The sequence below is a fragment of the Mytilus edulis genome, chromosome 2, assembly GCF_963676685.1.
Source record: "Mytilus edulis chromosome 2, xbMytEdul2.2, whole genome shotgun sequence".
Classification (NCBI taxonomy): Eukaryota; Metazoa; Mollusca; class Bivalvia; order Mytilida; family Mytilidae; genus Mytilus; species Mytilus edulis.
This window is the reverse complement of record NC_092345.1, coordinates 1185631-1213577: the sequence shown is the minus strand read 5'-3', so window position 1 is coordinate 1213577 and position 27947 is coordinate 1185631. Positions and strand designations below refer to the sequence as shown.

At 33.2% G+C, this 27947-nt stretch overlaps 1 protein-coding gene across 1 annotated transcript; it reads right to left on the bottom strand.

Annotated features, from left to right (window-relative positions):
- Window positions 1-33: 33 nt before the first annotated feature.
- Window positions 34-27935, bottom strand: LOC139511206 (DNA-directed RNA polymerase I subunit RPA12-like). Its single transcript, XM_071297783.1, has 5 exons — window positions 27892-27935; window positions 7537-7686; window positions 3644-3747; window positions 1763-1872; window positions 34-235 (listed from the first exon to the last, which is right to left on the bottom strand). Exons 2-5 carry the CDS (start codon window positions 7667-7669, stop codon window positions 211-213), a joined length of 372 nt encoding a protein of 123 aa, XP_071153884.1. The 5' UTR covers window positions 7670-7686; window positions 27892-27935; the 3' UTR covers window positions 34-210.
- Window positions 27936-27947: the final 12 nt, after the last annotated feature.

Here is a 27947-nt window from a genome sequence, read left to right as displayed (position 1 = left end):
TATCTTATTTAAACATAATAATAACAAACCCAATTATTGAACTTAATATAATTTATTATACAAATAATAAAATAACAATGTAAATGTTTAATCTGTGTTAGATGTCCTGTCTTGTTGTAACAGCACGTGCCTTCTTAAGGAACAGTTCCATTGGGAAATAATCTTTCCATGTAAGAGTAGGTTAATATCTGCAGCTTGGTACTTTAACCTTTAAGAATATTCTATCTCCTGGTGGCTGCAAAAGAAAAAAAAAACATTTCAATATACCAAAAGGAAATTTTTGCTTCAAAATTTAACCTCAGTGGCAGATCCTTTACTTGCACTTTTATTTTTTAATTAAGACTGTAAAATGATAAGTGAGACTAAAATATACATGCCCCACGTTAATAACCCGTTAAATTAGTGCATTTTACATATATTTTATGTTTTTCAGCCTTAAAAAGGTCAACAAATTTTGTTTGCAGCACTCATATCGGCAGCAGATTATATTCTACGCCTCCATTTTTAAACTCCTGGATCTACTCCTGAACATAAATGTTTACAATTATTGTTTGCAGACTGGGTGAGTGAGTAAATGTAAGTTAGACACACAGTGATCTGTATATAACATTTGTCAAAGAACTTGTTTAGTGTATAGTATAAGTTCACAGAGGACTTTTAGGATAAGCAATTTATGCCTTCTATTTCCATTTATTGATCCTAAGAGCAAGATTGGAAGAGGTGTTTAAGGATTTCAAAAGAGCCGTGTAACCCTGCTCTATATTCATGTGCTTACCAAAAGTTATGAACACTTACCTCATTACAGATTGTTTTTAAAGTAATATCTTCATGTATCTTAATTTGTCCGTAAGTGAGTAAAGTATTGAAAATGTTGATGACAGGTTTTTTATGTGTCTATTATTTAGATTTGGAGCGATTATGGTCTGGATAAATTGTATTTGATATAAGTTGTGTTAGCAGTTTGAAAGAACATGTAAAGAGATGTCAACGTTCTTTTGAATAATAATGTGTAACCAACCATATGATCACTATAATACATGGTAATACCAGGAGTTTCACAAACACGCTTAGGATTAAGAGAAATGAACAACACAGGATCATTACAAAAATACATTACACTTTGATTTTCTTAAGTCATATCTTGATATTAATAACAAGAGAGAAGATATATTATAATTATTTTAAGTATTTTTTTTTTTATCTCACTGACTTATAATTTCCTTTCTCAGCACAGTAGAGTGATATGAAAAATTATTGCTAGAAACTATGGGCACACATGCCCCTAGACAATGAAATTAACAACGTCGTCATAGGTTAAATAGATTATCATTGGTCGTTTCACCTTGTTTGCTTTTCTCACATTCGCATACCAGCTCAAGCGAGAAAATCAATCTGGTTGAGATGATCAACCATAATCTATAATTAAAATTATTTTAAGACAAAAAATCTATACATGAACTTGATAAAAAACACCTGTTTTAGCTGTTTTTCATCACAAAGCCATAGTGAGGCATTCTACTTCAGGCAAAAGGTCACAGCAAGTTCAAAACAGATTATATTACATATGTTAGTGTAGAAATTTTTCCTAGATGTCTATAATACTAAATCTATGCAGTGAAGAACATAGATGTGAGAAAAAATAACATAGACATACTGTCATAACTTGACCGGCATCCTCAAAGTAGTATGTCTATATCACTAGAGACTCTTTAATATAATTAAAGATTTTAAATATCTAGAACTTAAAATCAGTATAGCTTACGAGCATTTGGGACATGTATAAAATACTGTCTGTCCTTCATCTGCAGATCTTGTTTGCATGGTAGTATAAACCATGCCATCATTACCACACTGTGTACACTTCTTGTCGGCCTACAAATAAAATACACATATAGTTTATGGAGGTATCAAATATCAACAACTAGTCATAATTTAAATATTAATAATTGTAATTAAACAATAATAAATAGCTTAAGTTTTGTTTTGTTTATGTTGTGCTGTTTCCCCTTGGTCCTAGGTTAGGGATGGGTTGAGCATTCAAAAACATGATAATAAACTGACACAGTACAGTATAGAAGTACAAAAATGTACAGTTAACCAAACTCAGTATTCTCTACCAATAAAAATCATATCTTTGTGTGTAATGTAAATTTGTCATAAGTGAGTTCTGTTTTGATATAACAACATTATTATAAAATTAATTATTTTGATTTGAAATATTTTCAAAAGCCATTTTAACAAAATAAAACTAGAGGCTCTAAAGAGCCTGTGTCGCTCACCTTGGTCTATGTGAATATTAAACAATGGACACAGATGGATTCATGACAAAATTGTGTTTTGGTGATGGTGATGTGTTTGTAGATCTTACTTTACTAAACATTCTTGCTGCTTACAATTATCTCTATCTATAACAGTACTTTCTGTGGAAAATGTTAATGAAAATCTTCAAATTTTAAGAAAATTGTTAAAAATTGACTATGAAGGGCAATAACTCCTCAGGGGGTCAATTGACTATTTTGGTCATACTGACTTATTTTTAGTTCTTACTTTGCTGAACATTATTGCTGTTTAAAGTTTATCTCTATCTATAATAATATTCAAGATAATAACCAAAAACAGCAAAATTTCCTTAAAATTACCATTTCAGGGGCAGCAACCCAACAACGAAATGTCCGATTCATCTGAAAATTTCAGGGCAGATAGATCTTGACCTGATGAACAATAATACCCCTGTCAGATTTGCTCTAAATGCTTTGGTTTTTGAATTATAAGCCAAAAACTGCATTTTACCCCTATGTTCTATTTTTAGCCATGGCGGCCATCTTGGTTTGTTGGCCGGGTCACCGGACACATTTTTTAAACTAAATACCCCAATAATGATTATGGCCAAGTTTTATTATATTTGGCCAAGTAGTTTCAGAGGAGAAGATTTTTCTAAAAGATAACTAAGATTTACGAAAAATGGTTAAAAATTGACTATAAAGGGCAATAACTCCTAAAGGGGTCAACTGACCATTTGGGTCAGGTTGACTTATTTGTAAATCTTACTTTGCTGAACATTATTGCTGTTTACAGTTTATCTCTATCTATAATAATATTCAAGATAATAACCAAAAACAGTAAAATTTCCTTAAAATTACCAATTCAGGGGCAGCAACCCAACAACGGGTTGTCCGATTCATCTGAAAATTTCAGGGCAGATAGATCTTGACCTGATGAACAATTTTACCCCATGTCAGATTTGCTCTAAATGCTTTGGTTTTTGAGTTATAAGCCAAAAACTGCATTTTACCCCTATGTTCTATTTTTAGCCATGGCGGCCATCTTGGTTGGTTGACCGGGTCACCAGACACATTTTTTAAACTAGATACCACAATGATGATTGTGGCCAAGTTTGGTTAAATTTGGCCCAGTAGTTTCAGAGGAGAAGATTTTTGTAAAAGTTAACGACGCCGGACGACAGACGACGGACGACGGACGCCGGACGCCAAGTGCTGAGAAAAGCTCACTTGGCCCTTTGGGCCAGGTGAGCTAATAAAAATGTATCTGTGATAATGATAGATCATATAACATTTCAAATTAATTTATACCAACTCCATTTTTGTACTGTCCGAGACTATCTATTTTGGACAAGACAACATACCATGGGTCCTTTCAGTTCTTTTTCTGCCTTGATCTCAGATGCAGCCTCTTTCGTGTCTGCTTCATTAAATATTATTGTTGAATTTATCTCAATTCCATCAAATTCTGCAAGTAAAATATAAAATATATTTGTATTCCATTAGGTGCAACATAATAAATGTTTCCTTCCAGCAAATTCTGAAGAGTTATCTCCCATTTAAAATAAATGATTTTTTTTTAATCGTCATCACACAATCTAACGAACATTACTTTGAGTTGATATACTTGATAATCTTACTTATTATTTCATTGCATTTGTACTTACAACTTCTGTATGTTTTGTCATCATCTTTTATTTATGTAATACATACTTAGTAATATGTTTTACCATTATCATGATTATGTTGTAAAATATTTTATTAATAAAAAAAAACCAAGTTTCATGATTGCATAATGTTTTTTGTTGCTAATTCTATGGAATCCTTCTTACAACCAATGACAATTCATGAATTTCTAATAAAAAAACTCAATTGTGCTCATTGACCTTACAATGACTACTGTTTCACAATTAACAATACATGTAGGAGACAACTCATGTTTAATAGAGAATATATTTCTCTCAACTCACAATTCATAATATTTATACCCAGTCTGCAGGTTCACTTGTCAAATCAATAATGAATATTACAATTGGCAAATCATAAAAACATTTCACAAAGCTTGTTTCAATGGATATCACTGACAGTGTCTTCCTCGAATGCCAACATTTTATAAGTTACCTATTTCTTGCAATTGAACGCCAACAAATTTGGGGCGAGCGAGCGATTTGAAAATTTTAACAAAAAAATATTTAATTTGCAAATTTTTGAGGCGAAGCTTGAAAAGTAAAGGCGAGCGATTATAATTTTTTTTTGTAAACATAAAATAGTAGGTTTTGACAATATTAAAGCTTGATTTATCACTTGTACTTTGACATTTCTTTAATTTCTGAAGTATTTTTTCCCTGTTCACCAAGAAATAATTAAATCTGGTCTATGTATGTGTGACTGACAATGAGACAATTCTCCATCCAAGTCATAATCAGTTAGGGGACAACCCCTTAATGTTATAAATATCCCTTTTACATGTTTTATGAGGGATCAATATAAGTTATAATATATTTGTTTGTACAAAAGAGCTCATATTTTCTCAGAGAACTATATATCTATCTGGTATTAAATGGTCAAAACATGTCCAAGAATTTTGTAATATTCCTGGACTGTAACCATGTTAACACATTTACTTTAACAGTTTAATATTATTCAAAATATTAAAGTGGACCCCTCTTTTAGAAAAAGTTGTTTAACATACATGTATGATGTAACTCTCCTCTTTTTGAGTACAAAATTCTAAGTTTTCAAAGGTTTTGTATAGAAGAACTATACAAATCCTTGGTATTTCTATTTTCTTTTCTACATCAGTAAAATGACCCCTTGTCTGAGGGAGGATTGTTCTCAACCTGATAATAACAAACACAGGTCAAAATACGGCCTTTTACACAGGGCTTTGATACAGACCAAACAGCAGGCTATAAAGGACCCCAAAATTATTAGCGTACACAATTCGAACAGGAAAACCAACGATCTAATTTATATATCATGTATTTCAAAACGGGAAAATACAAATGAACAACATCAACAAACGATAACTGCTGAACGACAGGCCCCTCAATCAATCAGGACAGGTGAATAAACATGCAGCGGCTATGGATAGTTTTGTTTTGCCAGCATACAATATAATTGCAGTCGAAGGCAAATCTTTCAGAAGTTCTTTGTACTTTATTCTATCGCAACGAACATTTTTTTGATAGGGAATATAAGTAAGGGGGAAAGTAACCAATTTTTTGTTCTTTAAATTTATATCGGAGCACTCCCGCTTTGGATAAATAGGTTTCATGCTGAAACAAATATTCTCACAGATATTTACATAGTGTGGTGGGGTGCTTTTATGTTTAAAATCGTTATATACAGGTTAAGACTGTGATTTTAAAACAAATGTTGATATCTTTTTATAATATTTACAAAAAAAAACGATGCGGGAAATGGACATGATTACATTTCCGGATGCGGAAGCGGGAATATAAAAAAAATAAAAAAATTCTGTTTTGAAAAAAATAGGTGCGGGCGGGTCCGTCGAACAAGGAATCAAATTGGTGTGGCCTTAGTGAATTTGATAAAATTGCAACATTTTATCACTTTCAGACAAAAAAAGATGGTTTTGTGGTTAAAATTATTATGAAATCTTATGAATTAAACATAATGCAATTTTAAAACATTTTTATTACTTTTTATGTAAGAAAAAGAAATTTTGGGAATGGAAATGTTTATGAAAATTAGACCTATTTAGAAATATCAAAGAAATTTTTGTTAAATACAATTAATTGACACAAATGAATATTAGAGATTTATTCAATTCCAAATAATTCTAGTCAATTTATAAGTTAATATGATATTACTATGAAAAAGTGTGTAATGTATTGTAAGCCAGAAAAATATCCTGAACAACTGAACAAAATAAAACATAGTTACCTAACATAAGATACAAAGTTTCAAGAAATTCTATCAAGTAATATTACAGCCTTTTTTTTTTTTACAATTAAAGAAATATTGAAATGAAATATCAAAGTGCCTGTAGATCAAAGGATGTTGGCATTCAAGGAATAAACCATTATGACAGTTAGGGCTAATTGAGTTTATTGAGTTATTTCATTAACAAGTTAACTAAAGTTTTGGAGGTAGAGTTATCTCCCTTAGTCATTCAGGATTTTTTTGTTTTTTTGGACAAGACATAATGACAATTTTTTACGTATTGCTGTTTTCAACTACATAGAAATATCATTTTCACATGATTTTTGCCATGAATATGTTTTTTTTTGTTGTCAAGAGCTTAAGTTCATTATACACATTAATAATTCTCAACAAGTTACATCTAAATGCAAATGATTTTCAGATTATCTCCCTTGTTTTTCAAAATAGTTTCTAAATAATGAATTTTGTATCTTACTGGTTTTCAAATTAATACAAATCTTAAATTGTGTAACGTTGAATTTGTGCAAAATGGAATTCCTGACAATATGCATATATTGATTTTGTGATGCAACACTTTTCATTTTGAGGGAATTCGTACTTGTTTTAGCAGGAACAGCAGACATAGATTTTCAACAATTTGACAAACATGAAATTAAGATTTAGCTACCTGTAATTTACCTACAGTGTATCGTCTAATTAGTATGATAGTTTTGATAAACTTTTTTCGTAATAACTGCTTGCACCTATTCCTCAAACACCAACATAATTTTACAGGTAAATTGCCTGTAGATCAAAGGATGTTGGCATTCAAGGAATAAACCATTATGACAGTTAGGGCTAATTGAGTTTATTGAGTTATTTCATTAACAAGTTAACTAAAGTTTTGGAGGTAGAGTTATCTCCCTTAGTCATTCAGGATTTTTTGGTTTTTTTGGACAAGACATAATGACAATTTTTTACGTATTGCTGCTTTCAACTACATAGAAATATCATTTTCACATAATTTTTGCCATGAATATGTTTTTTTGTTGTTGTCAAGATTATACACATTAATAATTCCCAACAAGTTACATCTAAATGCAAGTGATATTCAGACTATCTCCCTTGTTTTTCAAAATAGTTTCTAAATAATGAATTTTGTATCTTACTGGTTTTCATATTCATATAAATCTTAAATTGTTAGCACAAACACTTGAATATGATTGGTCTTTAGATTTTTTACAATGATATGGTTGAGAATACAATTTTTCTTTTTTTTAAAACCTCTTAAGTTAAGATATATACAATCTTCATTTTAATGTAAAATTGTATGTCCCAGATTCAGACAGACATGACTGAGGTCACATACCTTCTACTCTAATTTCATATTGACATTTTTTACATGACACTAAGTCTTGAAGCCCTGGTAACGGTAACACTGTTCCACATTCTGGACAAAAATCAAGGTCACTTTTAAACACAGCTCTTTTCTTTCCTGACATTCTACTGGTACTTAAATCTGCAAATAAACACATCATAAACAATTTGTTACTTCAAGTACTTAATTTTCAAAAGGCAATAATAACCATGATAACTGTACTGAACTAAAAACTCATAGCAGTCTGCACGGTTAGCCACTAGTTCGATGCCCCAGACTAGTAAAATTTCATTCGGACTAGTAAGTTTTTGCAAAATTTTGTTTGGCCAAATAAGAAAAATGCCAGAATATTGGTCTTCGGACTAGTAGTTGAAAAAGTTTTTGGTGCAGACTGCATAGTGCCCAGTATTAGTAATAGAATAACTAATCAAAGAGTTCATATTGATTTGAGAAAAAAATTTAATATTGCAACCAATGTAATAATGACCAAAAAAAGGATCACTGCAGGTGTCACACGTGGAGCAGGATCTTTGTATCCTTTCAGCTATTTCATATTTTAGATCGTGTTGCTCAGTCTTTAACTAGATTTAAGGCCATGCCTTTTAAAGGTTAATAACAAATTTAATTTGATTTTGTTATATTGGTGTGAGTTCGTGGTTTAGTGGTTAAGACCGATAGCTACAGTGCTGCAGGTCCCGAGTTCGATTCTCACTCGGGGTGTTAAAAATATCAGTACATCAGAAGGGTAATTTTCACCCTCACACACACATCTCTGGTACCCAGTCAGGGGTCTTACTTAAATGAGTGATTATTAAATCACTGATTCAAGTAACATTATGTTCATAAAGGTTGTAAGTTAAAGTGGTCTTTCTTTAATAATCACCTATTTAAGTAGTACAAATTTATCACTAGACTAAGTGATTTAATTTTATTGTAGTTTTAAATATAGAATACTAATGATCCAGGGACTTATTATGTTTCTAAACTTATCAGAACCAACATCTGTGTTGTCTAGGATGACCAGGTCATGTCATGTGATGACCTTGTACTGAATCTAGGATAATGACATAAAAATCACTTGTTTAAGTATCATCCATTTTGTATCTCAATTCCCTTAAAAAAAATCACTTCTTTAAGTATCATTATTCTAATAACCCCCCACTAATTTCAACACCCCCGAACAGTGAAATTTTTATCGTGAACAGTAGAATTTTATTACATAATCTGAAAGATGAAACCTTGAACTTTACAGGAAAAATACTCCCACTGCTGGGAAAAATCTGTTAAGAAAGTATCAGTTCATTAAGTTAGGCCATTATTATAGCATTTTATCCACTAAAATAGAATTTGCAGCTAAATTATTGCACCAAAGGCATAAACCTTTCTACTTAAAAGAAGCAAAAAGTTCATTTTTTTCAATTTTACTAATGAAAAGATATTATCTAAACCTATGTGATTTAAAAATCGCTCATTTAAGTAAGTCCCCTGACTGGTACCCCATATAAGGCACAAAATGTGCACCATAATTCAGTTACCTTGTTTTGTAACCCCCATTGACATAATGGTTACATTGGTTACATTGGTTACAAACTATCATAAATCATCATATTCAGAAATTTTCAAATCCTGGTACATTTGTAACCTCCATTGACCTAATGGTTACATTGGTTACACTGGTTACACACATGCAAGAATCCCTTTTAGCCATCTTGTTACCATGGCAACCCCATTATTCATGGCTTTGAGGTTACATAAGTTATTTAGGTTACAATGATTTAGGGTTACAATGGTTACATGTATAGGGAATCAGGTTACAATGGTTACATGCATGGGGAAGTCGGGTTACAATGGTTACATACATGGGAAAGTCAGGTTACAATGGTTACATGTATGGGAAAATCAGGTTACAATGGTTACATGCATGGTGAATCAGGTTACAATGGTTACATACATGGGGAATCGGGTTACAATGGTTACATACATGGAGAATTTGGTTACAATGGTTACATGCATGGAGAAATAGGTTACAATGGTTACATGCATGGAGAAATAGGTTACAATGGTTACATGCCTGGAGAATTAGGTTACAATGGTTACATGCATGGAGAAATAGGTTACAATGGTTACATGCCTGGAGAATTTGGTTACAATGGTTACATGCATGGAGAATTAGGTTACAATGGTTACATACATGGAGAATCAGGTTACAATGGTTACATGCATGGAGAATTTGGTTACAATGGTTACATACCTGGAGAAATAGGTTACAATGGTTACATGTATGGGAAAATCAGGTTGCAATGGTTACATGCATGGAGAATCAGGTTACAATGGTTACATACATGCCTGGGGAATCCTGTACAATGGTTACATGCATGGAGAATCAGGTTACAATGGTTACATTCCTTGGGAAGTCAAGTTACAATGGTTAAAATACTTGTGACTTTATCTTTTTATCGGTGGCTATAAAACTATGTCCACCATGATGGCCCTATGTGTCCATCATTATACTCCCTGTTGCTAATTAATACCAGAGACATATATATGTATATATGTCTCTGTTAATACACAAGGTATTTATCAAAAACTAGTCAAGGATAAAGGGAAATCATGACTGCATTGAAGTTTTAAAGTTACATAACCTACAGGTAAAGTGTCTCAGGTAAAATATGTGTTTGTCAAATTTAATTACTGTGAATATGACCAGAAAATTCAAAAAATAAAATGAAAAAATACAACTAGTTGAACCAGAGACATATAAAACACATATAGCCTTATAATTTTTTTTTTTAAATGTCTTGTGACTTTGTTTTGATGTTAAATTTTTTTCTTTAACTTCTATCAATTTATGTTATTTTTTACAAGAACTTTTTGACAACTGAAGATTAAATGAATGTCATCTTCATATATAATGCAAACTTTCACAATACCTGTCTTTTTCTATTGAAAAGGTGTTTCTAAAATCAATTTTCTAAATTCAAAATTGTTTATACTAAGAGAGACGGATCTGCATTTAACATTGTTTAACAAATGTTTAAGATAATATCTTTAGGACTTATTTTAAATATAATTTAGGCAATTCATTATTTCTCTATTGAATAAATATATTCAACATATATTTATTACACACATACAATGTATTAAAAATATATTTATTACAGCAAAATTTGATAATATTTTGTATTGTCATATATCTGAGACTACTAGACAAGTATCTTTAAATAGTCTAATTCATTCAAGTCCCTGCAGTTATTACAATGTATTAACTTTATCTAAAAGGTCTGGTTTAAGTGAAATATTCTTGGCAAATGTATACAAGATTATATGAATGTAGGACAGAGAGTCACAGCTCAAAATTTCACGGACAAAAAAATCACAGGACAAAAAGTCACAATTCAGTTTTGAGATTATTTTTCTTTGAATAAGAAAACACTAAAAAAAAATTTTGTATTTGCCTTTAAGTTTAATATATGAAGCAACTTTGTAATTAAAATGTATTTAATAAATGTCATTAATAATTATCAAATAATTGTTTATATGAAGAAAAAATGCCTAAGTGACTTGGTACTTAAATTGGTTCATTTTGCCAATAAATATATCCTTTGCATGTTTAAAATTTAATACATTTTCATTATCAATGTGTATATATATGTATCATGCCAGTCCAGCAGTTTCGACAATATAATACACAGAGAAAAAAAAAATGATTTTATTAATAGACCATAAAAATGTCACAATCTATAGACATGGTAGAAGTGTATTTATTTTTTCTGAAGACAAATTTTGGTTATTAAGGGGGTTCGCGGGTCTAAATCATTTATATAGGATTTCTCTATATTTTTCTATAAATGAACTTTATCTTATAGTTAATAGAAAAATAAAATAAAAAAGTGTGGTCACCGTTCATTTGCGCTTACAATCTGCCTTCGAAAGAAGCATACATTTTTGTAAAGGTGGGTTTTTTCTGTTGAAGTAATAGGAGAAATAAAAGTAATATCGAAATAAAAAAATAAAATTTATTACAGAAATCGCTCAAACTTTACAATAACTTAGTTTAAGTACAGCTAATACGGAAATTATATTAAAAAATATAGGTCACCGATGAGTTAAAAAAGATATTTCAATTTTAAAGCAAAAAAATGGCATTTTTCCATCAAAGGGAGATAATTTGGTATTTTTTCAACTATGTATACATTTTAAAAGTCATCTGGGGTCAACACGAATTGTTTGTTTTGAATGATTTTTGTACCATATGTGAAAGTAACAACTACAAAAGGTAACAACAAATTTTGAAATGAAAAACAAATGTTTATTTTTTTTTCTGAAATTTATATACTCTCGAGCCTCCTTAACTGACAGATATTAGCCAAACTGACGATAACATACTTGATTTTCAATTGTTTTAAAAAGCAAGAAAATTTTTCATTAACTGGTTTCTTTTCATAATGCAATTAAGATTCACTTTATTCTGAGAGCTAAGAAAATTTTTCAATATGATAAAAAAAAAAAATGAGCGATAACAATATTAATGAACATTTATACAAATTTGATATTCCACCGCAATATCTACTGTACTGTTTAAACTGATTATTCCAAATACACTCGGACGCAGATTTCCTGGTACCGATTTCCTGCATAACAGGAGCGACAAAGAATGTAGGACAGAAAGTCACAGAACAAAAAGTAATAGACAAAAAGTCACGGACAATAAGTGACAGAACAAAAAGTCACAATTATTTTTTTCTGGCTATTTTCTTTGAATAAAAAACGCTTATTTCTACAAAAATATTTTGGTATTTTTTTTTAACTATTGTATATAAACCAACTTTGTAAACAAAATTTATCCAAAAAATATCAGATGATTAAATAATTGTTAAAAAAACAAAATGTGAAAGTGGCTTGACACTTTAATGGCTTCATTGTGCCAATAAATATATCCTTTGCATGATTTTTATTAAATAAATAATCATTTTTCAAGTATAATGACACATTTCCTAAACTTTAATATGAATATATGAATTAAAAAGTGAATACATCACTTACATATTCAAACAATTGGCAACAAATTATTTGTGACCTTTTGTCATGTGACTTGTTGTCCTATCTTTGTGACTTTATGTCCTGTGACATTTTGTTCTGTGACTTTCTGTCCGTTTACTGAGACAAATACACATAAATTTACAAATAACATAGATAGCGAAATGAGTAGAATACATAAAATGAAACAGCAAAAATATTTTTTTAACAAAACAAAATATATACTAAATCTTTTGACCAGATCGCAAAAAGTCTGTGCAATCTGTAAAGTTTAAATAACCATGTGATCAATATATTAAGATATATGTGCATTAGGTTGGTTCTAGAACACCCAGACAAAGTCCTAGTAATATTATACACCTATTGACTGGGTGTGAGGGTAATAGCAAGTTTGTTGTCCCTGAGGTACCAACTATTGCTCGAGGCAAAGCCGAGAGCAATAGTTGGTATGCGAAGGGACAACAAACTTGCTATTACCCGCACACCCAGTCATTAGGTGTTTTATTATACTGAACAACACAGCCATTAAGTATTTTATATATATACCAAATAACTAATTTTCTAAAAGTGTATATATATCATTTGCAAGAAAACAAAAATATCACATAACTTTATATGCACATGATGAACTATACTTTTTTATAATTCGTTTTGTATTAATAAATATTTCATTAATTTCAATCAAGACTAGAAATACTTGCTTGTGTTAAACTTTCTGTGCTTATAACAAATTCTAGCTAAAATACACCAAACGCAAATTCACTTTTAATATACGGAGAGCGAACCCATATTAAGGATAAGGTACTACGTACATTTTAGATCTTTAAAAAAATCCCCATGAAGATTTTTTCTTCTTTTTTATGATTGCTTCTTATAAGTGAAATTACAATCAACACAAACAGATCCCACCGTTTACAATATTAGCGGGAGTTTGACGTTGCAAAGCATACGTAACCAAGCAGAGTAGTCAATGACATCATTGTCGTCCAATGAAAAATAAGCATGAAAAAGTACGGGAAAGATGATTATGAAACTATTCACCGGGGCAATAGTCTTTGAAACTATTGAATGGCAAATGGTTCTGTGGAATGAAATAGCACAACTATTTCATTACTTTTGATATAGAAAAAACACACTGAAGTATAATAATCCTTATTATTCCCAAAACTCAAACTAATTACTTATACATGTTATATACAATCTTTGTTGATAGCTAGAAGAATCTTATTCATCAAATTTGTCTGAAATTTACTGAAATAATTTAACACAATTAAATCTTTAACAAAAATTGAGGAATACTTTGTTTATTTAATTCATTTGTTATAATAGTTTAATATTGTTTTAGTTTTTTTATTATTTAGTTTATGCCTCATTTGTTGTTTTTATTTTGACTTGGGACATCGTAACTGTTACAACTATCCTAAGACCCCAAAATTCAAACATATCTTATCTTAGAAGACTTTCTTAAGACTAATTAAGATGTGTCTTAAGACCAATACATGTATACCATGTACCGGTATACAGGTTGAAAACATATATATGAAACCACGCGCACAGCACAGGGAATCTGATGTTTTAGCGCCAAAGAAGAAGCCTTTTAAGCACCAGATGTTTAACCCATTTTAGTGAAAATTAAAAATGTTAATGACCATTTTAGAGAAATATTTTAACCCATTCTAATAAATAATGTATGATCAATAAAAAACTTGAATAGACTCAAGACAGCACTATAAAACATATCTTGTCCATTAAAATACAGCACTAATAGTTAAAAAGATTAATTCAAATGTTAAAAGTCTGTTCTAGTCTGTAATTTATATTCAGATTAAATACAGCACTAAAAGTCTAAAAGGTTAAATAAAAAAATATGTTAAAATTCTGTTCTACCCTGATATTTATATATCCTATGAGAAAGTACATAATGGGCTCTGCATGAATATACTCCCTGTACAATACTATTCATAGAATTGCATACGGAACTGTTCTTTCTCTTTATCTTGTCTAGAATGTGGTGCACATTCCTGTATACTTTGTAATTTTAAATATGTTGTTGTTTGAAATTTAATAATAGTATCAAGGAAAATGTAAATAGCTGGGTGACAACTATAAAATTGCTCATTATAATGGGCATGGAAAGACTCTGGACCATTAATTGGTTGCTTTGAATTACACTGCCCAAAGCTTAAGTGGGAATATAGAATCTTCAGTTCTTCCCAGTTTCTTCTAAGAGATAATCTGCGAATTCGATACATCTCTTATTGTATTTCCATGATGAACATATAAACAACTTAAACATTAAACCAGTATAAATTATTGTTCATGGTTATAGTGATGCTAGTATTATTCAACCAGGGTCAGCTTTCGCTAAAATGGACTATCCAAAATACAGGAGAACAGAGTAATCACACGCTAAAATGGGCTCTAATGTAGGCGCTAAAATATTCCCTAGTAGTCTTTTTTCTCTCTCGCTAAAATGTCCTGTGCCCAAGCCTGTATTATGTGGTAATAAGCATTGTGTATAAGTTTCATAACATTTGTTTGAGGCAAACTAATGTTAGAGAACGGAAAAAACTTGCAATTAAATGCTAAAAAATTCGGATTTTATGTTACTTTAGGGGGATGCCTTATTTGTAACCCCAAGCCATTCAGTGAAGTCAATAACTACATTTTTTTGTACCATCATGACCATTAAATTTTCAATTGTTTATTGGATATGGTCAGTGTGTATTTATGTCTCTGATATGGTTGATTGAATATGATATTTTGCAATTTGCACAAAGTCATCAGTCATGTGTAATGTGCTAATTATAAAGTAATTTAATTACAAAGTCATAATATCTGTTAATACCAAACTTTTATTTATGGTTTTATATGCTTATCTTTTCTTACATCATAGAATAGAATATAATAGAATAGAATAGTATAGAATATTTTTATTTCCCAAATTACAGGACCCATAAAGGGCATAAAATCAGATACAATTGATTTACATAATTGGTAACAACAACAATAATAGTCAAATGTAAATATATATTTAGTATATAAGCATTGGGCAGAAGCAGAACCAAAACCACATATATATTGAGAATAATTAAAAGAATGAAATAACATTATATGCATTTATTCTCAAATCGTTTACTAGTACTTGACTTATATTCAATATGTATACCTGATCCCCTTAATTCAAAACGGTCACAAATATAATTTTTCCATAAGAGTTAAATTTTCTTGGGTAAGAGCCATAACAATTTATAAGATTTATTTAAATTTTTAAAATTATAACAATTGTGAGAAATGTATTTAAAAAAAATCTTCCCTCTCAATGTCAAAAAGAGGGCATTCTAACAAAAAATAAAGCTCATCTTCAACATCACCAATTAATCAATTTGAACAAAGACTCTCAGATCTTTCTCAAATGTTTTCATATATGCACTCTGTGCTTCTAAAACACTGATTTATGGTAATTAGTTTTAAAACTTTGTTTCTAGTGCACCAAGACAAGTCCTTTGCTGTTGTTGTAAGCACCAATTACTACCAAAACATTCTCAAGTCCCATCATGTTTAACCAGCTGTGTTTAAAAGTGGCGGATCCAGACATTTTCATAAGTGGGGCCCACTGACTGCCTAAGATGGGCCCACTCCAGTCATGCTTCAGTGATTCCCTATATCATCAACCATTTTTATCCCAGAAAAGTGGGGCCCTGGCCCCTGAAAACCCCTCTAAATCCGCCTCTGAAGTCCCAGTTTCTTTTAAAATTTCCAAAATAGAATCCTGTGACTTTCTTTCCTGCATTCTTAAAGATGTTAAAGGAGATTGCATTCATAATGCTATAAATTAAAATTATTTAATGCGGTCTTCTTAACTTTCAGCTTACAGCTAACAATTCTACCATGTACAACAAATATAGTTCAATGACCTATTGCTTATATTTAAAGAAAAACAAACCAAAACACAAAAACTTAACACTGACCAATGAACTGTAAAAATAAGGTCAAGGTCAAATAAAACCTGTGCTACTGACATATAAATCATAAAATATTTCATACACCAAATCTAGTTAATCTATTGCATATAGCATTAGGAAAAAAATACCAAAACTCAATTTGAAACTTTAACTTTGACCACTGAGCCATGAAAATGAGGTCAAGGTCAGATGACACCTGTCAGCTAGACATGTACACCATACAATCATTCTTTACACCAAATAGTAGACCTAATACATACAGCATAAGTAATACAGACCAAAACACAACAACTTAATTATAACCACTGAACCATGAAAATGAGGTTAAGAACATTGGACATGTGACTGACGGAAACTTCCTAACATGAGGCATCTATAAACCAAGTATGACGCTTCCAGGTCTTCCACCTTCTAAAATATTAAGCTTTTAAGCACTTAGCTAACACCGCCACCGGATCACAATCCCTATAAAAATTAACAATTACAGAGAGGCAAATTTTAAGACATTGATTATCTTATCAACCACTTCTTCAACAATCTGTTTATTCTTGTTGAATTTCACATGTATATAACATATATATTTATAGTTTTGATATAAGTTAAACAAATTTAAAATTTCATTATAATGTCTTTAAACCTTTCAATATAAAGGGAATGGTTTTATTTTAGGACTAACCTTTTTTTAGGGTTTATTTTAATACAAAGTTTTTTTTTCAATAAATACGTTTGTACGCATATTTTGTACATAGACACAATATTTGTCATCCATATATTAACACATGCAATACACTACTAAAAGGTCCAGAGTTCACATTTACATTAAAAAATACAATGTTAGATTATATATTGATAGACGAGACGTTAGTCAGACAACTAAGACGGTATGAAATCCTAGAAGAAGGAACGTTTAGTACGACATCAGATCACCTACCAGTAATCGCTTGTATGGAACTAGACGAAAATCCACATATTGACTTAAACAATTTTTCCAAACTTCCAGCTTGGCATAAGATAAAAGAACATAGTATTAAAGAATATCAAGATAAATTGTGTGCTCCTTTAGATAAACTAATACAAGAAGCGCAGAGTAATGACATCGACATAAACCTTTTTTATCATAATCTTGTGAATACGCTTATAAATACTGCGAAAGATACAATTCCGTGCAATATGTATAATCCGCACACAAAACCTTACTGGAATGCCGACGTGAAGCAAGCACACACGAAAGAACGAAATATGCGAAGAGTCTGGATGCAAGATGGAAGACCCAGAGGTATGCAACACGAGTCGTATTTTAATTACAAACGAGCCAAACGTGATTTTAGAAACATTCAGCAACTTGCTAATGAACAATATATCGAAGAAACGTATGATGACATTAACAACGCTGCCGAATGTGATATACGACTATTCTGGAAACTTATTAAGCGCCAAAAACCAAAACATTCAAAAGTTTGTCAGCAAATTATACATAATAACATTGTTCATACATCACCTGAGTCGATTTGTAACGCATTTGCGAATTATTTCGAAGATCTGTACACACCAGCTGATACGTCAACGTTCGATGATCCGACCCTTAAGGAAATGAATAAAGCTTACCGCGAAATTCAACGTGTATGCAAAGCTGATGAAGACCTATACTTACCTGGTGGAATTATTACTTGTGATGATGTAAGCTCTATTATTAAGCAACTAAAACGTAGAAAAGCGTGTGGCAATGACATGATCCAAAATGAACACTTGATATATGGTGGACCAAAAGTTTCGGAATGTCTTTCCATTTTCCTTAATATTGTTGTAGAGAAACAGCAAGTTCCTAGTGACTGGCAGAAAGGACTGGTTGTTCCCTTGTTTAAAGGAGGCGATAAATCTAAATTGAGCCCGGACAGCTATCGACCCGTGTGTTTACTATCTAGTGTATTGAAGCTTTTTGAAAAGATAGTACTTATCCGTCTACAAACATTTGTCGTATTACCAGAGACGTTTCCTAATCCTCTCCAACATGGATTTCAAAAAGGTCTTGGTTGTCTGACTGCGTCCTTTTGTCTCCTTGAAACAATTTACCATAACATAGAACAAAATAGCAAAGTTTTTGTAGCGTTTTTAGACAGTAGAAAGGCCTTTGATACAGTATGGCGCAAAGCACTTATGTTTAAATTATTTAATTTGGGTGTCAAAGGGAAAGCATGGTCCCTGATTAATGATATGTATAGTAAAACACAAGATTCAGTTGTTGTAAATAAATGTAAATCAAATGACTTTGTAGTCAAAGAAGGTGTTAGACAAGGAGGGGTATTGTCTGGTTTTTTATACTTAGTGTTTATTAATGAACTAATTAATGAATTGGAAAGATGTAATAGAGTCACTGGTGTTAATAGTATAAAATGCTGCGCTCCATCACTTGCTGACGATATTACATGTATTGCTACAACACCACAGCGTTTACAACACATGCTGGATATATGTACAATCTATTCAAATAAATGGAGGTTTCAGTTCAACGGAAAGAAATCATGTGTTATTCAATTTTCAAAATCCTCAATAAAAACAGACTATAACTGGAAAATTAACCAAGAATCTGTACCGGTTGAAGACAGTCATATTCATCTAGGCATTGAACTTAACGGAAAATTAAACGCACTTACACGAACGACAAAAGCTTGTAGGAAGGGTAGAAACACTTATTTTGCAATTGCCAACTTAAGAGGCGAAAATACGAATCCTTTGGTTCTCGTCAAACTGTACAAGTCAGTAGTAATTCCAACTTTTTTATATGGCTGTGAAGTTTGGTGTGACCTGAAGAATCAAGATATCACATTACTGAATAGACTTCAGCATTTTGTTGTAAAACACGTACAAAAGTTTAAGACGTCAACAAGATCAGATATGTGTGAAAGCATGGTTGGACTACGTAATATAACCTGTGACATTGAAAAACGTAAATTATATTTCTTTGGAAAACTTTGTAAAACGAAAAACTCTTATCTTGCAAAACAAATCTTTCTACAAAGACTTTTTTCGTGCCTGTTAGATGGACGAAACCATATTGGATTTATTCCGGACATATTAAACATTCTATGTAAATACAATCTGTATGAATTTCTTATAACCTATATTAGTGATGGCAACTTTCCTGATAAGCTGCAATGGAAACGTTTAGTTGTAAATGCAGTTGAATCAAAACATGATAATGACTGGCTGATTCGCATTAATTCAGACAATGACTTTAGGAGGTTTAAATATATTCATAAATCCGTATCTGCAGCTCATGTGTGGAAATTCCCCTCGAACAGCTCTGAAATTCGCACTGCATTGTTTATTGGAAAACTTATATCTACCGCTCCAACCCATGTTTTCAAATTTTGTGAAATTTGTGACCGTCCGTTCACTGACGTTTTCGTACATGCATGCTTTGGCTGTACGTGTACATCAAATATGCACAGCACTTGGATGGACTTAATAATAGAAAACTTTTGTCTCGACCTCTATGTTGAACTAAGTGAATGTGATGATGATTCCTTATATACAATCTGTCTAGGAAAAAACCCTTCAACCATGCTTAGTGATCCCGACTTAGAGTCATTCAAGCGACTTTGCTACATCCATGTAACAAAATCTGCATCCGAATACAATCGTCAATTGAACAATATAGTATAATGCTAACACATGTAATATCGACAGCACGCGATATAAACTCTTTTGCTTTTGAACTGATCACTTTCATTTATATGTAAATATTGCGTATTTCTCACAACTTTATCATTTATATGTTCTGTTATTAATGTTTTAATGTATTGTTCATGATTATATAATTCATGTAATCTCTGTAAAGAGGAAATAAAGATATGAATGAATGAATGAATAGTATTATAGATATATATGCCATGCATATGAAATATGAAATGACAGAAACATATAATGCATATATTATATGTCTCTAGAATAGACAATATGTAAGATGTAAACATTTATAAATTAGGTATTAATCTGAGTTTGAATTATAAGTAATAAACAAGGTTAAGATTGTAAGTTATACCCAGAGTTTAAATAATATGTAATAAACAGAGTTTGGACTGTAAGTTATAAACAGAGTTTAAATTATAAGTAATAAACAAATTAATATAATGTTACATTGGGGAAGATGTTTATTAATTCATTAATTTTAAGGCAAGTTTAAAAATTGAATAGCATTATATAAAAAAGTTAGACTATCACTAAAATAATGAGTAGAAGATGTTGTTTCAGGTTTTTTTACTGTTCAAGATTAACAACCAGCATATTGTTAATTTTTTTTGGATGATCATTGTCAACACAGAAAAAACACCATCATAATCAATTAACATTTATGAATTCAGATAAAACACTGAATTATTCAAAAGAATGTTCCCAGGCTAAATGTGATTCCGTAATTGGTCTTGACATGAACATTAACAAAGTCCTTCTACTAAGGGAGTTTAACAACTTGACTAAGTTGGTCCTGAGACTACTGTGTTATACTTAGTCTCTGAGGTCTGTCGCAGAATTTTTTTTTATTTTTCTCACAGAAGACACCAAGTCAGTTCAGATTGTACGTGCATAAGACATTTTCAAACAGATTTATCATAAAGTATAAAGTATGTCGGGACAATAACAGACTTTTAAGTTATGACCTTGAAAAGCACATTTAGAGTATGATGCATGTAACCATTGTAACCTGACTTTCCCATGCATGTAACCATTGTAACCCGACTTTCCCATGTATGTAACCATTGTAACCTGATTCTCCATGCATGTAACCATTGTAACCTGATTTTTTCATGTATGTAACCATTGTAATCTGACTTTCCCATGTATGTAACCATTGTAACCTGATTCTCCATGTATGTAACCATTGTAACCCGACTTTCCCATGTATGTAACCATTGTAACCTGATTCTCCATGCATGTAACCATTGTAACCTGATCTTTTTATGTATGTAACCATTGTAACCTGACTTCCCCATGTATGTAACCATTGTAACCTGATTCTCCATGCATGTAACCATTGTAACCTGATTCTCCATGCATGTAACCATTGTAACCCGACTTTCCCATGTATGTAACCATTGTAACCTGATTCTCCATGCATGTAACCATTGTAACCTGATTCTGCATGCATGTAACCATTGTAACCCAACTTTCCCATGTATGTAACCATTGTAACCTGATTCTCCATGCATGTAACCATTGTAACCCGACTTTCCCATGTATGTAACCATTGTAACCTGATTCTCCATGCATGTAACCATTGTAACCCGACTTTCCCATGTATGTAACCATTTTAACCTGATTCTCCATGCATGTAACCATTGTAACCTGATTTTTTTATGTATGTAACCATTGTAACCTGACTTTCCCATGAATGTAACCATTGTAACCTGATTCTCCATGTATGTAACCATTGTAACCTGATTCTCCATGTATGTAACCATTGTAACCTGATTCTCCATGCATGTCACCATTGTAACCTGATTTCCCATGCATGTAACCATTGTAACCTGATTCCCCATGCGTGTAACCATTGTAACCTGATTTCCCATGTATGTAACCATTGTAACCTGATTCTCCATGTATGTAACCATTGTAACCTGATTCCCCCATGCATGTAACCATTGTAACCTGATTCCCCATGTATGTAACCATTGTAACCTGATTCCCCATGTATGTAACCATTGTAACCTAATTCTCCATGCATGTAACCATTGTAACCTGATTTTCCCATGTATGTAACCATTGTAACCTGATTCCCCCATGTATGTAACCATTGTAACCTAATTCTCCATGCGTGTAACCATTGTAACCTGATTCTCCATGCATGTAACCATTGTAACCAGATTCCCCATGTATGTAACCATTGTAACCCAATTCTCCATGCGTGTAACCATTGTAACCTGATTCTCCATGCATGTAACCATTGTAACCTGATTTTCCCATGTATGTAACCATTGTAACCTGATTCCCCCATGTATGTAACCATTGTAACCTAATTCTCCATGCGTGTAACCATTGTAACCTGATTCTCCATGCATGTAACCATTGTAACCAGATTCCCCATGTATGTAACCATTGTAACCAGATTCCCCATGTATGTAACCATTGTAACCTAATTCTCCATGCGTGTAACCATTGTAACCTAATTCTCCATGCGTGTAACCATTGTAACCTAATTCTCCATGCGTGTAACCATTGTAACCAGATTCCCCATGCTTGTAACCATTGTAACCTGATTCCCCATGTATGTAACCATTGTAACCTGATTCCCCCATGCATGTAACCATTGTAACCTAATTCTCCATGCGTGTAACCATTGTAACCTAATTCTCCATGCGTGTAACCATTGTAACCAGATTCCCCATGCATGTAACCATTGTAACCTGATTCCCCATGTATGTAACCATTGTAACCTGATTTTCCCATGCATGTAACCATTGTAACCTGATTCCCCATGTATGTAACCATTGTAACCTGATTCCCCATGTATGTAACCATTGTAACCTGATTCTCCATGTATGTAACCATTGTAACCTGATTCTCCATGCGTGTAACCATTGTAACCAGATTCCCCATGCATGTAACCATTGTAACCTGATTCCCCATGTATGTAACCATTGTAACCTGATTCCCCATGTATGTAACCATTGTAACCCAATTCTCCATGCGTGTAACCAGTGTAACCTGATTCCCCCATGTATGTAACCATTGTAACCTGAATCCCCATGTATGTAACCATTGTAACCAGATTCCCCATGCATGTAACCATTGTAACCTGATTCCCCATGTATGTAACCATTGTAACCTGATTCCCCATGTATGTAACCATTATAACCCAATTCTCCATGCGTGTAACCAGTGTAACCTGATTCCCCCATGCATGTAACCATTGTAACCTAATTCTCCATGCGTGTAACCATTGTAACCTAATTCTCCATGCGTGTAACCATTGTAACCAGATTCCCCATGCGTGTAACCATTGTAACCTGATTCCCCATGCATGTAACCATTGTAACCAGATTCCCCATGTATGTAACCATTGTAACCTAATTCTCCATGCGTGTAACCATTGTAACCTAATTCTCCATGCGTGTAACCATTGTAACCTAATTCTCCATGCGTGTAACCATTGTAACCCGACTTTCCCATGTATGTAACCATTGTAACCTGATTCCCCATGTATGTAACCATTGTAACCTGATTCTGCATGCATGTAACCATTGTAACTCAACTTTCCCATGTATGTAACCATTGTAACCTGATTCTTCATGCATGTAACCATTGTAACCCGACTTTCCCATGTATGTAACCATTGTAACCTGATTCTCCATGCATGTAACCATTGTAACCCGACTTTCCCATGTATGTAACCATTTTAACCTGATTCTCCATGCATGTAACCATTGTAACCTGATTTTTTTATGTATGTAACCATTGTAACCTGACTTTCCCATGTATGTAACCATTGTAACCTGATTCTCCATGTATGTAACCATTGTAACCTGATTCTCCATGTATGTAACCATTGTAACCTAATTCTCCATGCGTGTAACCATTGTAACCTGATTCTCCATGCATGTAACCATTGTAACCAGATTCCCCATGTATGTAACCATTGTAACCAGATTCCCCATGTATGTAACCATTGTAACCTAATTCTCCATGCGTGTAACCATTGTAACCTAATTCTCCATGCGTGTAACCATTGTAACCAGATTCCCCATGCTTGTAACCATTGTAACCTGATTCCCCATGTATGTAACCATTGTAACCTGATTCCCCCATGCATGTAACCATTGTAACCTAATTCTCCATGCGTGTAACCATTGTAACCTAATTCTCCATGCGTGTAACCATTGTAACCAGATTCCCCATGTATGTAACCATTGTAACCTAATTCTCCATGCGAGTAACCATTGTAACCTAATTCTCCATGCGTGTAACCATTGTAACCTAATTCTCCATGCGTGTAACCATTGTAACCAGATTCCCCATGCGTGTAACCATTGTAACCTGATTCCCCATGCATGTAACCATTGTAACCAGATTCCCCATGTATGTAACCATTGTAACCCAATTCTCCATGCGTGTAACCATTGTAACCTGATTCTCCATGCATGTAACCATTGTAACCTGATTTTCCCATGTATGTAACCATTGTAACCTGATTCCCCCATGTATGTAACCATTGTAACCTAATTCTCCATGCGTGTAACCATTGTAACCTGATTTTCCATGCATGTAACCATTGTAACCAGATTCCCCATGTATGTAACCATTGTAACCAGATTCCCCATGCGTGTAACCATTGTAACCTAATTCTCCATGCGTGTAACCATTGTAACCTAATTCTCCATGCGTGTAACCATTGTAACCAGATTCCCCATGCTTGTAACCATTGTAACCTGATTCCCCATGTATGTAACCATTGTAACCTGATTCCCCCATGCATGTAACCATTGTAACCTAATTCTCCATGCGTGTAACCATTGTAACCTAATTCTCCATGCGTGTAACCATTGTAACCAGATTCCCCATGCATGTAACCATTGTAACCTGATTCCCCATGTATGTAATCATTGAAACCTGATTTTCCCATGCATGTAACCATTGTAACCTGATTCCCCATGTATGTAACCATTGTAACCTGATTCCCCATGTATGTAACCATTGTAACCTGATTCTCCATGTATGTAACCATTGTAACCTGATTCTCCATGCGTGTAACCATTGTAACCAGATTCCCCATGCATGTAACCATTGTAACCTGATTCCCCATGTATGTAACCATTGTAACCTGATTCCCCATGTATGTAACCATTGTAACCCAATTCTCCATGCGTGTAACCATTGTAACCAGATTCCCCATGCGTGTAACCATTGTAACCTGATTCCCCATGCATGTAACCATTGTAACCAGATTCCCCATGTGTGTAACCATTGTAACCTAATTCTCCATGCGTGTAACCATTGTAACCTAATTCTCCATGCGTGTAACCATTGTAACCTAATTCTCCATGCGTGTAACCATTGTAACCAGATTCCCCATGCGTGTAACCATTGTAACCTGATTCCCCATGTATGTAACCATTGTAACCTGATTCTCCATGTATGTAACCATTGTAACCTGATTCTCCATGCGTGTAACCATTGTAACCAGATTCCCCATGCATGTAACCATTGTAACCTGATTCCCCATGTATGTAACCATTGTAACCTGATTCCCCATGTATGTAACCATTGTAACCTGATTCTCCATGTATGTAACCATTGTAACCTGATTCTCCATGCGTGTAACCATTGTAACCAGATTCCCCATGCATGTAACCATTGTAACCAGATTCCCCATGTATGTAACCATTGTAACCTGATTCCCCATGTATGTAACCATTGTAACCCAATTCTCCATGCGTGTAACCAGTGTAACCTGATTCCCCCATGTATGTAACCATTGTAACCTGAATCCCCATGTATGTAACCATTGTAACCAGATTCCCCATGCATGTAACCATTGTAACCTGATTCCCCATGTATGTAACCATTGTAACCTGATTCCCCATGTATGTAACCATTGTAACCCAATTCTCCATGCGTGTAACCAGTGTAACCTGATTCCCCCATGCATGTAACCATTGTAACCTATTTCTCCATGCGTGTAACCATTGTAACCTAATTCTCCATGCGTGTAACCATTGTAACCAGATTCCCCATGCGTGTAACCATTGTAACCTGATTCCCCATGCATGTAACCATTGTAACCAGATTCCCCATGTATGTAACCATTGTAACCTAATTCTCCATGCGTGTAACCATTGTAACCTAATTCTCCATGCGTGTAACCATTGTAACCTAATTCTCCATGCGTGTAACCATTGTAACCAGATTCCCCATGCGTGTAACCATTGTAACCTGATTCCCCATGCATGTAACCATTGTAAACAGATTCCCCATGTGTGTAACCATTGTAACCTAATTCTCCATGCGTGTAACCATTGTAACCTAATTCTCCATGCATGTAACCATTGTAACCTAATTCTCCATGCGTGTAACCATTGTAACCAGATTCCCCATGCGTGTAACCATTGTAACCTGATTCCTCATGCATGTAACCATTGTAACCAGATTCCGCATGTATGTAACCATTGTAACCTAATTCTCCATGCATGTAACCATTGTAACCTGATTTTCCCATGTATGTAACTATTGTAACCTGATTCCCCATGCATGTAACCATTGTAACCTGATTCCCCCATGTATGTAACCATTGTAACCTGATTTTCCCATGTATGTAACCATTGTAACCCTACTTTCCCATGTGTGTAACCATTGTAACCAGATTCTCCATGCATGTAACCATTGTAACCCGACTTTCCCATGTATGTTACCATTGTAACCCGTCTTTCCCATGCATGTAACCATTGTAACCTGATTCTCCATGCATGTAACCATTGTAACCTGATTCTCCATGCATGTAACCATTGTAACCCAACTTTCCCATGTGTGTAACCATTGTAACTGATTTCTCTATGCATGTTTCACTGTAACCAAATTCTGCATGTATGTAACCAGTGTAACCTGATTTCCCATGCATGTAACCATTGTAACCAGACTTTCACAGGCTGGTTACAAATTTTTACTGGATTCCCCAGGGACAGCCATTAATGTACAGTTTGCAACAGATTAAGCCACCATTGCATATCATTTACTAAAGGTCCATGTGTGTAACCAATGTAACCAATGTAACCATTGCTTCAATGGGGGTAACAAAACAAGATACCTATATTCAGGTGCACATTTTGTGCCATATCTATGGTACCCAGACCGAAGTTTAAACTAGAATGAGTACTTTGGGGGCCTCCGTTTGTCAAAGTTGCCCCTACTTTGACCTGGAGATCAATCTTCTGATACTTCGAGTTCTCGGCTTCCTCAACCATAATAACAGAATTCCCGATGTCCTAGCACTCCCTTTGTGTTGGGTGGGGATTAATTGTCCTTGTAAAAATAATTGTCGTATAAACATACGTTAGTGACACATCTCCATTCGAGTAGGGAGTGTACATGGATGCCACTGTACGCTCGCAGCTTTCGAGGGGTTCTTCGGATATCGGAGGCATTTACCAGTACATACATACATACATACATGTATATACAGTATTCAAAAAATAAAGTTCATGCATATTTTGTACGCTAATGCCAATAATGTGCATGTATCAATTGAGCAACAATATGAAAATTCTAACATAAATTGAACACTTCTACCTACAATTTCAAATGTGTTTAATGTCGTGCAGTTTAATTTAGATTTGAAAATTTAGAAAAATAAACTCACATGTTTCATGGGCGCAGACATCTTGGTTAATAAAAAAAAAGATTATTTAATTATCT

Excerpts from the sequence above, each read along its gene's own strand:
- LOC139511206 (XM_071297783.1), bottom strand. The coding sequence starts at position 7,669 with ATGTCAGGAAAGAAAAGAGCTGTGTTTAAAAGTGACCTTGATTTTTGT. Across the intron at positions 1,873-3,643 it reads AAGAACTGAAAGGACCCATG|GCCGACAAGAAGTGTACACA; the intron begins GTATGTTGTCTT and ends TTTTATTTGTAG. Across the intron at positions 236-1,762 it reads TATACATGTCCCAAATGCTC|CCACCAGGAGATAGAATATT; the intron begins GTAAGCTATACT and ends TTTCTTTTGCAG.